The sequence below is a fragment of the Anopheles bellator genome, chromosome X, assembly GCF_943735745.2.
Source record: "Anopheles bellator chromosome X, idAnoBellAS_SP24_06.2, whole genome shotgun sequence".
In the NCBI taxonomy this organism is placed as follows: domain Eukaryota; kingdom Metazoa; phylum Arthropoda; class Insecta; order Diptera; family Culicidae; genus Anopheles; species Anopheles bellator.
This window is the reverse complement of record NC_071287.1, coordinates 5,160,819-5,175,072: the sequence shown is the minus strand read 5'-3', so window position 1 is coordinate 5,175,072 and position 14,254 is coordinate 5,160,819. Positions and strand designations below refer to the sequence as shown.

The 14,254-nt window shown below is 49.5% G+C and overlaps 1 protein-coding gene across 1 annotated transcript in view; it reads right to left on the bottom strand.

Annotated features, from left to right (window-relative positions):
- LOC131213352 (neurogenic locus Notch protein) overlaps positions 1 to 14,044 on the bottom strand; it is a 41,973-nt gene extending 27,929 nt beyond the window's left edge. The window contains exon 1 of the mRNA XM_058207378.1: positions 13,951 to 14,044. Within this exon, the coding sequence (XP_058063361.1) occupies positions 13,951 to 14,044 (94 nt within the window). The remainder of the gene's footprint in view (positions 1 to 13,950) is intronic.
- Between the last annotated feature and the right edge of the window lie 210 nt (positions 14,045 to 14,254).

Below are 14,254 nucleotides of genomic sequence, written 5' to 3'. Positions count from 1 at the left end.
GCTGAGGTCACACGAATTGTCAGTTGTCAGTCTGCGTGGGAGAAACCCCATCTCGAGTTATCGAGGGGCACTATAAAGTCCCAAAGCCCAAAACCTAGGAATCGTCAACACACTATTGTTTGCTCGCCCAGGAGGACTCCACAAGAAGCGAGAGTCTCGGATCGTGACCGAACATGTCCGAACAGGTTCCCCGATACTAATGTGCTCTAGGTCTAATGATAGTTTCTTATCGCCACTCAAACTGTCCAAGTAAACCGGCACTACCGCCGTTCCGTACAGCTGCAATTATCACGGATGTGGTTAACCCTCTCTCTCTCTCTCGACACTCTCTGTGCTGTGTTTGTGGTCCCCACGTAACGTTCTTTTTCCCAGACATCACACATCACGTAGGTCTTCGTCGGTAGAGCGCAACCAAAATAACGAATCCAGCAGCAGAAGCAGTAAACCTTGAGGTTTGGCTCTCTTTCTCTATCTTTCTGAAAATAGTCCAGCATAGCGTGACAGGATACCACAAACGCGCCGGTCGAGAGAAGGTGGATAATGGGGAGTGAGAGCGACGTACACAACACACACGCCGACTACTGCGGGCTGGATGGTGCGCCGATAGCAACCATCTTTTCTCACGCTTAATTATGATCCACATTCTTACCGCCACCAATGCGAGGCGCGCGACCGCAGCAGCGGTCGCGCATTAGATTAGCGTTGTTGGGCGATTTTTTTTTTCTCGGTCGGCGTATCTAGGAAGCCCACAAGAAAGCACAACAATGTATGGAGAAGCAGGAACAAGATTGCCACACCAAACCCGGCCGACCGGCCGACCTCTCCACTCCACAGACTTTGGCAATTGGTCTGCTTGCCTTCCGCCTCTTGCTGCTGATAAGGCACCGCGCGGCAGCCTAGACCCTTTTACGAATCCTTTAGTTCTGCCTGTCGCATCTTCGCATCTCACTCGCAACACCTGGCGGAGGTGAAGATCCGCCAAGTAAATCCGGTACCGGACTTGTGCGGAAAATACTGAACCGCAATCCGGTAGCCGCGAGAGCACCATACCGGAAACTATTTTCGTCAACATTCACAAGACGGCGAGACTTAGACGTAAACAAAGACGAGAAAGGTTTGATCTTGGGGGCTTTAGAAAATACAGACCCCAGAGTTTTGTGTTATGGCAGTTAGTTGGTCTACCATAATGTTTTCTGCAATTTTCTGTCCAGACGATTGTTGAGAAAACACACCACGTCTGGTGTCTGGTCTGGTCTGGGAATACACGACGACGATGGGTGCGGTGAAGATTACCGGATGGCAATATTTTATTCTGAGGATCTGATGAATTCCCTGCCAGATATTGAAACAGCACGAAAATGCTACTCTTGAAGTACCAGGAACCACATAGTGTTCAATACTGGAACTGGAACGTTCGTTTTACGAAAAGTTTCTATAATCCCGGTAGGAGAGATGGGCACCAGTGTTATGGAGATTCGGACCTAGTAGACCACACCGAACGTTAGCAATAATCTCTGCCAAGTTACTGCAAAAATTAGTTAGAGTCAGAGAGTGTAACATGGCGCTGGGATCCTCTAGGAGTTCAACTGTCAGTAAATTAGACATCAGATCAGAACTTTATTCGCTCGCGCACATATTTCGTATTCGCAAAACCGAAAAATAAAGGGTTACCAGAACATTAGGACCTCGAAAGGGGTTTTGTTTACTGTTCTTCTTGGCAGCCGGGCGCGGCCACTTTGTAGCCGCAAGCGTGAAATTGATTGTGTTGCTGCTGGCTGGCTGCTGCTGCTGCTGCTGCTGTGTTGTTATTGTTTGAATGTTGGTCTTCGCACTCCTCACACAGCAAACATTAATGATGATGATGATGCGCGACGACGACGACGACCACCCTTGCCGCCAGGAAGACCATATTATGGGGTTTGACCCAGCCGACGAGGACCGCGCGATGACACTTTAACGGTAACAGATGGTGAACATCCGGCTCACCGACCGACCCGACACTCGACACCCATACCATACACCTACCAACCTACCTACCAACCTACCTACTTGTTGCATATTCCCCGGGAGCATAGCTTTTCTCCTTTTTTCCCATTCAAGCGCACCCCAACGCAACGCAACGCATATCGCGGCACATATCGAGTAAAAAAAGGCGCGCGCGCGCGTCCGTGCGTATGTGTGAGTGGCTGCGTGCGTGCGCCCGTGGCTCCGAATCGGGGTTTGGAAATTCACAGCCCTTTACACGGGGTGCTGGTAACTTAAGCCTACGGTGGACTGGGCTGGCAGCGCATCCGGTAGCAACGCGGCGCAACGAACGGCGGTGTCGCCGCCGCCTTGTTGTTTAATACTCTCGCAGCAGCATAATTGGATATATTCGTTTGCGTGTATGTGTGTGCTGCTGTGTAGGGCGGAGTGCAGTACCGTGCGGCGGCGGCGATGATGATGATGATGAGAGACGCCGATTGATAGAGAGAAGTGCCGACAGAAAGGTGAAAGAAGCACCACACCCCAAAAACAGAAAGGGTGAAGGGCTCAAAGTGCCCAGTGATTTTGGTTTTTCGATCAAGACCGATGAATAAAAGCGAAAACCCTTCCTTCTATTGAGTTGAGCTGCCTGAATTGAAATCAATTAATGGAAGCAATCCGTCCCTTCTGGGGCAATTGTTTTTATTTTTTGCATAATTGACGTAATAAGTTATGCAGACTTAACACACGCGGTTCAATGTTGGATTTTGGTTGGTTGACGGAACAGTCACTGCTGGCTTTTCGATCTTTGGCGAGAGAATGCACAACGGCCAGTAATCCACTAAGGAGACCCCAGATCAAGATCACAGCGGGATGTCCAGACCAAGTCTTTATAAAGGCGGTTTCCAAGTTCACAAAAGTGGGTAAACTCTGCACATCGGAACGTTAGATCGAGTAACGTAGGTTCGATTTCAATTTCCGGCTGGCTACGTATATCCGATTTTCGATGTCATTTCAGAGTGGATCAGTCATTTTTTGACAGCTATTTTGTTTGCTCCAAAAAATTGAGGAATCCAACGCAGACCGCGACGCAATCGAAATGTTGACTGTGGCTTATGGTGAACTTATAAGGATCAAAAGCACTGCTTGTAGGTGGTTTAAAATTTTCTCCAAAGGACGAGAACGTCGAAAAGCCAAGTTTGGTCTAATGTGGACAGTTTTGCCTACGGCTTTCAGCGATTGCAGCTGGTGCATCGTGAGATGTTGTCGAAAGATAGAACGGTAATCATGTTATGAGCACTTCGCCCGAAGCAATCCCTGCCCCTGTTAACACATCGTGGGGTCTGCTCGAATTTTCATCCCACAAATGATGTCTAATGATACCGTATTCTCCCGAATCTGGGGTCCAAAACTTACCAAAACTCAAACTTACCGATTCGTGGGCAATTACTTTTGGAGCACATAAAAATCGACGACGAGCCAAAACACGTCAAAGCAAAACATTTGTCAAAAATTGACTTGACACGACAAAAACAATAGAAAATTTTATATACGTAGCCCGCGTAGTAAATATAAATTTTGTTTGAGAACTGAGAACTTTTTGAACTTTCTGAACGCACCACGCAATATCTGATAGGGATTACTTCAAAGGGGACACCAAATGGATATTCAATAATATACTAAAAATTTTGTAAAAAAGTCAAAAAGTCCGACAGCTCTAAGAGAGCAAAGTTGATTGATTGATTAAATGCCATTTAATCTAAAATGTTATGCGATGGGATTTAAAATGTTTGTTGTTAAGCGTTTTCAACAGCATATGACCTGACCTAAATAATACCCAGCAGAGGGGTGTTGCAAGCATGACAAAACCACTCCCCTACCACCCATTTAGCCCCCCCGTTTAGCGTGGGGGGCATTGCCGAAAATCGAAATTTTTTATCAAAGCAGCGAATTTCGGGGGGGCTGAGGGTGCTGAATTGGCGCACTTGCGTCCAAAAACTTGCTGTGCGTCCTGTTGCGTTATTTCTCCCTTCTAAGCATTATAGCATAAAGCATAAGGCTTCGCTTTGCAAGGCACCGGGCCGGCTTGGATTTATTTTGTCTGCTAATCGCCGTGGGATCGCCTTCTACAGTGACGTAGCCAAGGCCAACTAGATCAATATACGCGAGTGCGTGACGCGTAGCAATTTCACTTGCAGTCATACCACCCCCCCACCCGGGACCACCTGCCACCTCGAATATGTTGTGTTGTGCTGCAACAACAACAATGTGCGTGCTGCTGCTGGCCGCGTTTCCCATGCGCGATCGACGTGGGCCACGAAAACGATTTTTGGCAGGGGGCGGCGGGCGCGCTCTGTACGCAACCACAAAAAACAAAAAAACAAAAAAGAAATCTCATTAAAAGGGCTAAATCGACCCCCATACACCTAGCCACCCCACCGTGCAACGTCGCACCGAAATGTCAACTCACTTTAATCGTTCCCATCGACGACGGAGACGGAGCCTATCATAGCGTGTCGCCATTTTGAACGAGGGGGCGCTCTGGGATGACTTGGGAAAAAAACGAGCAAGATCATCCCCCCCCCCAACGGGTGGTGCTCATCGCGTTCGAAGATCGCGCACCACCTTCGCGCAGCTCCTCCACCGGTCCAGACACTGCAGGGGCTTTACGGTCGCCACAAGGCTCCAGAGTGTAAGCGGTGTGTAAGTGGAGCGACAGCATTGAAAAGCTATTTACGACGGTGCAGCCGCAGCAGCAGCATCATTAGATAATTGGCTCTGGAACCTCACCAAGACCCTGGTTGGCCGGTAGCTCTGGAACCCCGTGAGATGATGTGGCCAACGTTGCTAAACATTTTGAGAGGATGTGCGGAACGGAACGGAAACCAATCTATGGTCTGTGGGGTATTTCCCGCAGCTTGAGACTTGCCGGTTCCCATGGGCGCTCAAATGACCGTCCCCGTCGGTTGCTGGAAGGCTCAGTCGCTTTTGTCAACAAATATGCTGCAAAGTTGCAGAATTGTTCCAGAAACTGTAAATAAAACCGAATCTTCTCGCACAACCGAAACGGTAAGTATGTGTGCGCTTATGAGAAAAGCAAAAGGTTGGCTCAACTGAATGTGAGAGGTTCACAATTTACCAGCATCACTGGATGGATGTTTACGTCTCGGTGTTGGTTGGATTTTAGCGAATCATTAGCAACGATTATGCAGCGACAGCAGCTGAACTCCCGGGGAATTGGTCAACGGGTCTTCCCAGGTTTTATGTTACAGATCTTATTTGTTTCTACGTATGCTGAATGGATTTCTAGCAGGTCTAGAATTTTGAAATCGGATTGGCTCTAGCTGTCAATTTGGTCCTATTATACCTTCTTCCACAACACTGCCTTGTTTTAACATCAGGTTGAATGATTTGAAAAATGAAATTTCAATTGCAACTTATCTTTGAAAAGGTAGCAGCCCATGCCGACTGATATGCCTTGGCGTTTTGCGGGGATCATTGCTTTGCTGCTAGCTTCTAACTAAAAACTGCTACAGAATAGCAACAAATGCTTGTCGAAAAGCTTGTTTTTGGACGATCGCAGTGCTTTAAGCGGTGTAAAAAATTTAAAAATTGCGATGTTAAATTGCTCGACAATCAAAGAGCGTTGGAGGGCGCTGCAAAAAAAAGCTTTCTGATGGGCACAGAAAGGTGTGGTGTATCACAAGCTCCTAAGACCTGGTGAAACCTGGTGTCTAAACTTGGATGACCGAATTGCTTCAAAAGACGAACAATTCTTGCGGCGTGGAATCCAACGGAGAGCGTGAGAGATGGGAGGGAATGTATATCTAGCGATGGCACCTACTTTTTGAATAACATAGAGTTTTTCATTTTAATTCTAATAAACATGTGATTTCTTTGAAAAAAAAATCCGACATCATAGCCATTCGAACCCACTCCGGTGCAATTCCGGTGAGCAACGACCACACACAAATAAAAGCCTAAAACAAAAGCCAACATACGCATAAAACGAAGCACTGGGTGGGGGGGTTCCAATGGATCTACTTGTTTTTTTTTCCGCACTGCAATAATGAACTGCGTGTGCATGTGTCCGCCGCGACGACCATCATTCGTCCGGTTTGGGAAAAGAATGGAATCCGATTGAATTATTCATTCCTCCATTCGCTAGGACTGGTCTGGTGGAACAGCAGCATCACCACCACACATCCTAGGAAGCTATCGGAAAGTAGAGCCCGTGGAGGCGTTAAATATGACAGAGTTATTGGTGGGGGGGGATTATCTTGACCAACAGAGACTGTTAGTGAGTCAGTCTGTTGGAACACCTGGCGGCACCCGGGTGGTCGACTTCATTCTCGCCCCTACAATTCTTGAAATAGCCAAAGGTTCACGGATCGTTAAATGGACCAAAACTTTATTTCATTTCATCGACAAACCGATAGAAGTTCCGCACACCGATCGAATTGATCGAGACCCCCGAACCTGCCCGTCGTCTCCACAGCTGCGCGTTGACGTTTCTCCCCGGCCTCGCTTTATAACCCGAATGTCATTTACCGAGAGGAGCGCCCGCGCGGCCAAAGAGATGATGTAGAGGGAGTCGGGAACACCACATTGTCGGCGTCCGGCGGCCATCAGCACCATCCCGAAAGATCTCGCGGGATATGGAGAAAAAGGGGGAAACGAAGCTGGGCGAATGGGCGAGCGAGGCGTGCGATAAAGATTCCCAAGCGGCGGCGATGGACGGATGGGCGGATGATGTAGAGAGAGTGCGGCCGAAGATGAGAGCGAGCGAGCGAGCAGCATGCGGATGGGAAAGAAACCAACAAGAGACACGGCAAGACCTCAGACCAGAGGGGCGAGGGCCGGAATAGACGAGGAGCGAGCGAAGAGACTCTCGGCTTCTCGGCTTCCTCGACTTCCCCCCCCGAGAGAAGCAATGATGGGGTGATGATGAACTCCAGCGCCGTCGGTGGCGGTGACCAGGGCCCAGTTAGTGCCCCTTCTGGGGCCAACACGCGCTACTACCGTTAGCAGCAATCCAGCGTGCGCCAGTTCCAGTGTGTGCGTGCCTCTCTCTATATGGGAGGCAATGGGGACCAGTGATCTTCAGCGACCTCAAACACTGACAGGGTTGCTCTGGTGGTTACTCTGGGACTTACTGACTTCGTGGTCTGGTGGTGTCGGAGTCGGAATTGGAGAGAACAAATGTCGAGAATGAGGTGCGGTGGGTCTTAACCCATCCTAAAATCGCCGTAATTAGTCGCGTCGAGAGTGGGCCCCTCACAATACCTGAAGGAGAACTTCCCGGTAGGGAACGGTTTTTTGATTGACCCACAAAACTCCATACCCAAAGTTTTGCAAAGTCCTGCTCCGTTACTACTCAGGAGTAACATTGTGTCCGGGTCTGGCGAGGGACAAAGCCTCCCGGTTCTGTGGCCAATTGATTAAAATCTTATTTCTATACATGTATGACGCGTACCACAGCTATCTATGTATCCATGAAACCTCGTACAGAGAAAGAGAGATGAAGATTGCCGTCCCCCCCGCGGGGGGGGCGAATTATGTCAGAGCCGAGCCATCCACAGAGTATCGCATACGACTGTTGGTGTTGGTGAGCGTTGGTCCGACCAGACCGAAGAAAACATACACTCCACCACACAACAGGAAAACTCGAGAAGATCCCAACGCCCAAGAACGCCCGGTCAGGTTTTGCCTCGGGCAAGTCCTTACACGGGCTTCCACACAATCTCGCTCTCTCGCTCGCACAGGATCGGATTGCGAACGCTGATCTCGCTCCCTTGTGGTCGCAAAACCCTCGCAAAACAGCGGCGAAAAATCAGCGCAGAGTTCCTGGTTCCTACCACCTTCGAAAGAGATGCACAGGAGGCATCCTTCTCGAAAAGGTATCGAATGTACGCTCCTCTGCTGGCTGGCTGGCTGGCTGGCTGGTCCTTTTGGACCGTGCCGTGTCGTCTTCCTGCGGTTTTCTCGTCCTTCGGGTGCTACACCACCATCATCCCCCTTCTCTTCCGCTCTCCTTCCGAGCATTGCCACACGCACGATGAGTCGATTGTAGTGGTGTGTTATGCTCTGCTCCACCACAGCAGCCTCAGCAACATGGCTGGGTAACGGGACGCTGTGCTTTGTGTGTTGCGGCGAGGTTTGCGGAGCTCGTCTGCAGGTCGCGAAAACGATCGGCGAAAGAGCGGAGAAGACGGACGCAGGAACGAAGCATAAACTTTTTTGTGGCCATCGATTGTCGATTCAATCACATCTTCATCATAATCGCACATCAGACTCAGCCTCACCACCGTGTATCGATCTTGCACTCTGCGGGGCAACCGCCTGTAAGGCGGTGAAGATGTGAACCGTAAAGTCCGGCTTCGAAACGATAGACGGGGACGGGGCTAGTCAAATTTGTTGAATGTGCTATTGCTAATACTAGAACCGTAGACTAGAAATTTTAATTTTCATGCCCATGGGCTGTGGATTTTTGAAGTCTCTAATCTCGCGACCTGAAACCAACAGTGAACTCGCTACATATCCTTTTCGCTGAAACTGAGAGGAGAAAGTAGTTCCCACATCCAAGTGCTTTGATTGTGTCCTGTCTTGAAATTGATCATTTGTTGCTAGGTAGCGATCTGTATATTAACCACAGGTTTCACCCGGTTTTAAGGGCTTGTGATATACCACACCTTTCTGGTCCCAGCTTCAGTTTTGGAGCATTGAAAGCGATCTTCCCGAAATGATCCCCGCGAAACGCAATTTTCAGGCATAAAAGTCGACCCGGGTTCCTACCTCTTCAAAGATAAGTTGCAATCTAAATTAATTTTTTTTTTCGACCTTTCGACCGAACGAAACCATTCAACCATCAAAAGGATAACGAGGAGGACCAAATTGACAGCCACAGACAGCACTCGGTTTATAATTTCGGTTTTCAACTTAAAGATCTTTTAAAAGGGTACGCAGAGTGCAGCACCTCAATGGACCGCCTACCGGATGATGTCAGGAGACACTGATGTATCGAGAATCTATAGCTGCTACGACCGGAAGGCAATCCACTGCCACTAGTGGCGTAGTACCGAACTGACTGAAAATATTGGAAAAAAATTGTTTCACAATTTGTATCCCGTTCTGCCATGAAGTGTCAGGATTTAATTGGCCACCCTCATTACTGCCGGATCCGCGCGAGTGCCGCAGGGTGGGGTTAGAATGTAACGACCGACCATATTTAGCATAAAAACAATCAACTCTCGAACCTCGGCGGGGTTCGGCCGGCCCGTGGTTTCCGGTTTGTTGGTGGAGTTGTCGGAGAGTTGTCAAAAAGTTGCGCCGCGGCGAGAGTTGCGTTCGAAGTGAGTCGAAAACAAAAATGAGAAAATTCGGAATTTTAAAAGTTTCGGCCTGCCCCGTGGGCAACCTCAGCGGGCGCACGCGGCCAAAGCCCTGCGCGCCGCGCGCCAATAAAGCGGACACGGGACACGGGAGGGTTCGTTACCAGAGCCATTCACGCACACATTCACAGCAACAACTAGGTGTATTTTTTTCTCTTTCTCTCGGTCTCTCGGATTCCTGCGTTTTGATTCTACACGATCGCAACAACGATCGGCCGAAAGATCGATGTGTGCGTTCGTCCGCGCCGCGAGATCAAGGTGCAATTCGAGCTACCAGATAGACAGCAGGGAGAGAGAGAGAGAGAGACGAGAACACCGTTCCCGGCTAGAGGCACCTCTACTCCACATCCACAGCGCAGGCGAAGAGACGAAGAAGGGAAAGGACCGTCCTGTGGGCCCCGCAACAATGAGGCGGAATGGCCACAGGAGAGCCAGCAGAGCCGTCTCACAGCCTCAACGCCAAAAATGGACTCCTATTAAACCTGTTTTCGGAGCCCGGGACCTCCGTCCGTCCGTCCGTCCGTCCGACGAAGACTCGGGGACTCGTTGGCAAAGGGAGTGCTGAACTTTTTTCGAGGCGATTACATCTCTCGGTGCTCGAGGGCTTGCACTCTGGAGAAGAGTTGACGGTGTGTGTTGTGGATAGCGCAGCAAAACTGAACGGGAAACCCAGCGCCGCAGCCGAGGGCCCTGTCCTGCGCGCCGCTGTATGTGTGGCCTGGCGCTGGCCAAACGAAATAACGAGTTCATAACGGAGAGAAGACCCGGCCGGGCCCGACCCGGCCCAGGCCGTCCGTTTTGGGCCCGAAAGAAAACCCATTACCGGGGAGGAGAGAGAGAGAGAGAGAGGACCTAGAGCCAGATCAGGGCTGAGCTACCTGAGCTGGCTGCCGCAATGGGATTTGCGCACCGTGGCCTTCCTGTCTGCACAGCATGCACAAGTCCTGTGAGGTACAGCAACAGGAAAAAGGAGAAGAATTTGACGAACCCAGCACACGAAATGAAACAACGCTGCAGTCTGGGATCTTCAAAATCTCTCTTCGATTCTGAACCGTCTGATCTCATTGTCAGAAATTGTCCGGAAAATTTCAGCACCAAATTTTGCAGGCGCGCCACAGACAATATAGATCTCTGTTGCTGTCTGTAACGATGTGAATTTTTCGCGACCCGGCCCGGATTTTTCGCGAACACAAAATCGAACAGGGCGTAGTGGCGGGTGTGGGCGTTATTTGAATAAGGATTCCCCATGCATCAATTATTGTATGAGGATATGAGGGAGATACAATTTGTGGGCTTTGGGTATCATCAGTGAGTCATGAAGATTGCTGCGTTGCAACCACTTTCCACGCGGATCACGGAAATTTAATAATATCTTCATGTTGCGGGATGCGGGAGCACAACAGGTGGTTCCAACAGCCTGTACCCCAGATGTGTTTTTGAAGCAAGTGGTTGGGCAGGGCAGTGTACGAAGAAGCCGCCCGCGGTATATTTAGATGAGCCGAGCCGACTCAACGCCAGACACTTGTGGCTGGACACATTTCCAGGGCGAACTTACTGAGCCATGTTATTTTAATTCGGATCTCTTTCTTTCTAGAGAGCAAATAAAAAAAATTTGTTCAATATCCATCAAATAGCTACATTCCTGTCTGCTCCGTCATCCGCGACCTTCAACCGATTCCTTCACCGCCCGGAACTCAATTAGTGGCTGATGCCGAATATGTGTGTTGATGGGATCCGGTCGTTCGTCTCTGACTGTGGGAGGTAGAATTTTACGATCAACATATTGCCAGATTACGAGACAACAATTAGTGGTGTTAATCCTTTACCACAGTTTTTTTTTTTCGTTTCGTTTTTCGTTGCTTCATAAGCCTCCCATCTCATGGTCATAAATCATAAAAAGAATCCAACACCAAACCGGGTTCCACCAAAGTGCTCTGTGTATATGTGTGTGCAATGGATACACAGGAGGTTGGAGGAGGGAGGTATCTTTATGTCTTTTTGAATTTATCTACCACAAGCCATTACCGTATTTCGAATTCTAATGACCAACAAGCCAGCCAGCCACGCCGCGGGGCTTAAAAAAACACACATATGCGCCACCAAACACCACCCACGCACACACATTCACGTGTGTATGTGTGTATATGGCGCGCACGATGGGGCTGCTTTATTGCTATCTTTTTTTTTTTCTCTTGTCTTCTCAGCGAAGCGAATGTGTACCACAGAAAAAGGCTGCGAAAAACCCGTTTCTTCGGTCACCAACCGAGTGCTGTGAGGTTGGGCGCGGCGGCGACCTCTTCGAGACTCCAACCAAGACACCAACGGCCTGGCTAGCTGGCTGGCAGGCAGAGAGAGAGAGAAAGGGAGACCCGAGAGCGACCAGTCACAGTCGGTCGGTCGGTCGGTATCTAAATACGGTAGATTGTGTTCCAATTGTGTAAAGTAAAGTTAGGCCTGAACGGGTCTCTCTGAAGTCGCGGTGGGGTCCTTCTGGCGGACTACACACCTGGTTTGCGTGGAGACAGAAAACGCTTTGCGCTTTCAAAGTCTGATAATAACAGCAACAACACTAACAACAATACGCTAGGAGAGTCCGATCGGGTGCCATTCACCAGCGCCTATGCGCATGTGTCTGTGTGCGCGCGCGCGCGTCCATGCGAGAGCCTTGCGCATATTATTGCGGGCCCTCGGGTGGGGCTGGGGGTTTATGGCGATAATTTCTCACTCCGATCATAAATCTGTCTGTGTAAATTTGTGTATTATGTATATGGACTGATAATATCGATGCGGACATAAACCGACACTGGCGGGGGGGAGGTGACACGGCACCGCAAGGAGCGAGGAGGCGGCCGCGAGTGGGATTAAACTTCTAATGCGTTTTTCATTTTTACGTGCGGGCCCGGGGCCGCACGATAAACGAAATAACTTGTTTATGCCTTACGAAACTCTCTGTTAATCGCGCGACCGGACCGACCGGGCGTTAATGCATGCAAATCTCGTAGCCGCCGCTCGTAAAACCGCGAAACCACCTCCCCGGTGAACGCCTTCTTCACGCGATCAACGCCTTTGTGGGGGACCGGGGAGATGCCACACGGTGAGATGATTGGAGGTTTTGTCGATTCCACACAATTACGACGACGACGACGACGACGATCGCCGCCCTCGGTGGATTAATTTAATGGGAATTGTCCGAAAGTCAGGAAGACGTTCCAATGCGCTTAAGCCATTTCCCACAGTCGCGCGTCGCGAAGTATGGCCAAAGTAATATTATTATTAATATTTATTTATTTATGTAAAGCTCGCTGCCCGTAAACTCATAGAAGGAAGTTTGGGGATATTCCATGTCACTTGTGCGAAGGCGAAGCGATCAGCTACAACGTCGCCAGCGTCAAATTAGCCACGTTTAGGTACACTCTGAGCATAGGGCGGGGGTCGAACGGGCCCCCCCAACTAGCACACTTTGCTGGTGGCTGTGACCTGATTGACCTATTTATTTACGCCTCACAAAGCACCATCCGCAAATATCAGGGATCGCCAAAAAAGCTACCAAAAAGTTGTTGGGAAGAAAGTGGAAAAGTTCAATAAAAAGTGCAGGACTTGGCACAGTTGCCAGAAGGATTAAGGTAAAGGTGGATGTAAACAAGTACAGTACAGTACAATTTTGTTCAAAACGACGTGGGGATTGTTCAATCAATTGAATTGAGGAAGCAAAAGAACTTCCGATATGGTTACAGCCGACTACTTTAGACAGAGTATATAGTTGGAAGTAATGAGAAATGGACTTTAAGCAACGATTCTTTAAGGCAGACACCGAGTATGGAGACGGTGTTTTGTTGTTGTTGTGTCGTACATTTATGGACAGGACACTGCCTGGGGGTATAATATACCCGGTTAAGAGATTTTATAGATCAAAAATTGAATCGTTACTCAAATCGAATATACGTAGCCCGTCCCCGCGTGGGTTACGATAGTAGAAGCATCGCATCACACCGGTAAGATGATGGTCAAAGACACTAAACGCACTGCCAACGCATATTAACACATGGGCTGAAAAATCCCGAGCCTAACACATCGCGATGATGCTCCGATCAGAACCAACCATACAAAAAAAACGTTGCCGAATGCAACAGCGGGCGTTCCAAATGAGGCGGAAACATCAAAACAGATTTTTTTAAATCCACAAAATCGTTTTGAATGATCGTAAAAAGTGAAGCTGCCTGAGTTAGCTCGGACATCGTGTTTCTATTACATTGGGCGACGCGTTCGAAGTGGGTTCTCACTGTTAACCCAACACCAAGAACTTGTCGACGATTCTGGGCAGTGTTTGGCCATGCTTTTAAGACGTAACAAACTGGAACCGTTATGCGTTGATATGTGGCGATGGTCCATCACTTCCGCTCCGTGGTGTAATACAACTACAAAAGCAGGGTAATGTGGAAATGTTAGAGCGGGGGCACTGCTGGGGAATGTTGACGCGTTTTCTCCGCGTATGCTCCCGTAGGGACATTGCCCAGCCCATGCGTTATGCAGAATGGCAGAAGATCCTGTACGGTAGGGGGTTCCTGCAATGGACACGAGATGAGTAATAACTTACCGAAAGCACTGCCCAGGAAGCCGCAGAGCACGATGGCGAGGCCGATAATAAGGGCGGGATGCCTGCTGATGCTACTTCGCCGAGCGCTGATCATTTTAGGGCGTTTGCTGCTGTTCCGTTGCTGTGCGGCCCACTGGACTGGACCGGGAACCCAGCGCCCTGCTGTCACCCGCTGCTGCGTTTGAGCGGGTTTGACTGGCTCTGTTGGGGATGTGTTCTTGTGTGGGGTTCCCCCCACCTAGCTTGTGCCACCGCGCACGTATCACTCGTCGATTGCGACAGAGGCACACGTTGAGCGGCGATC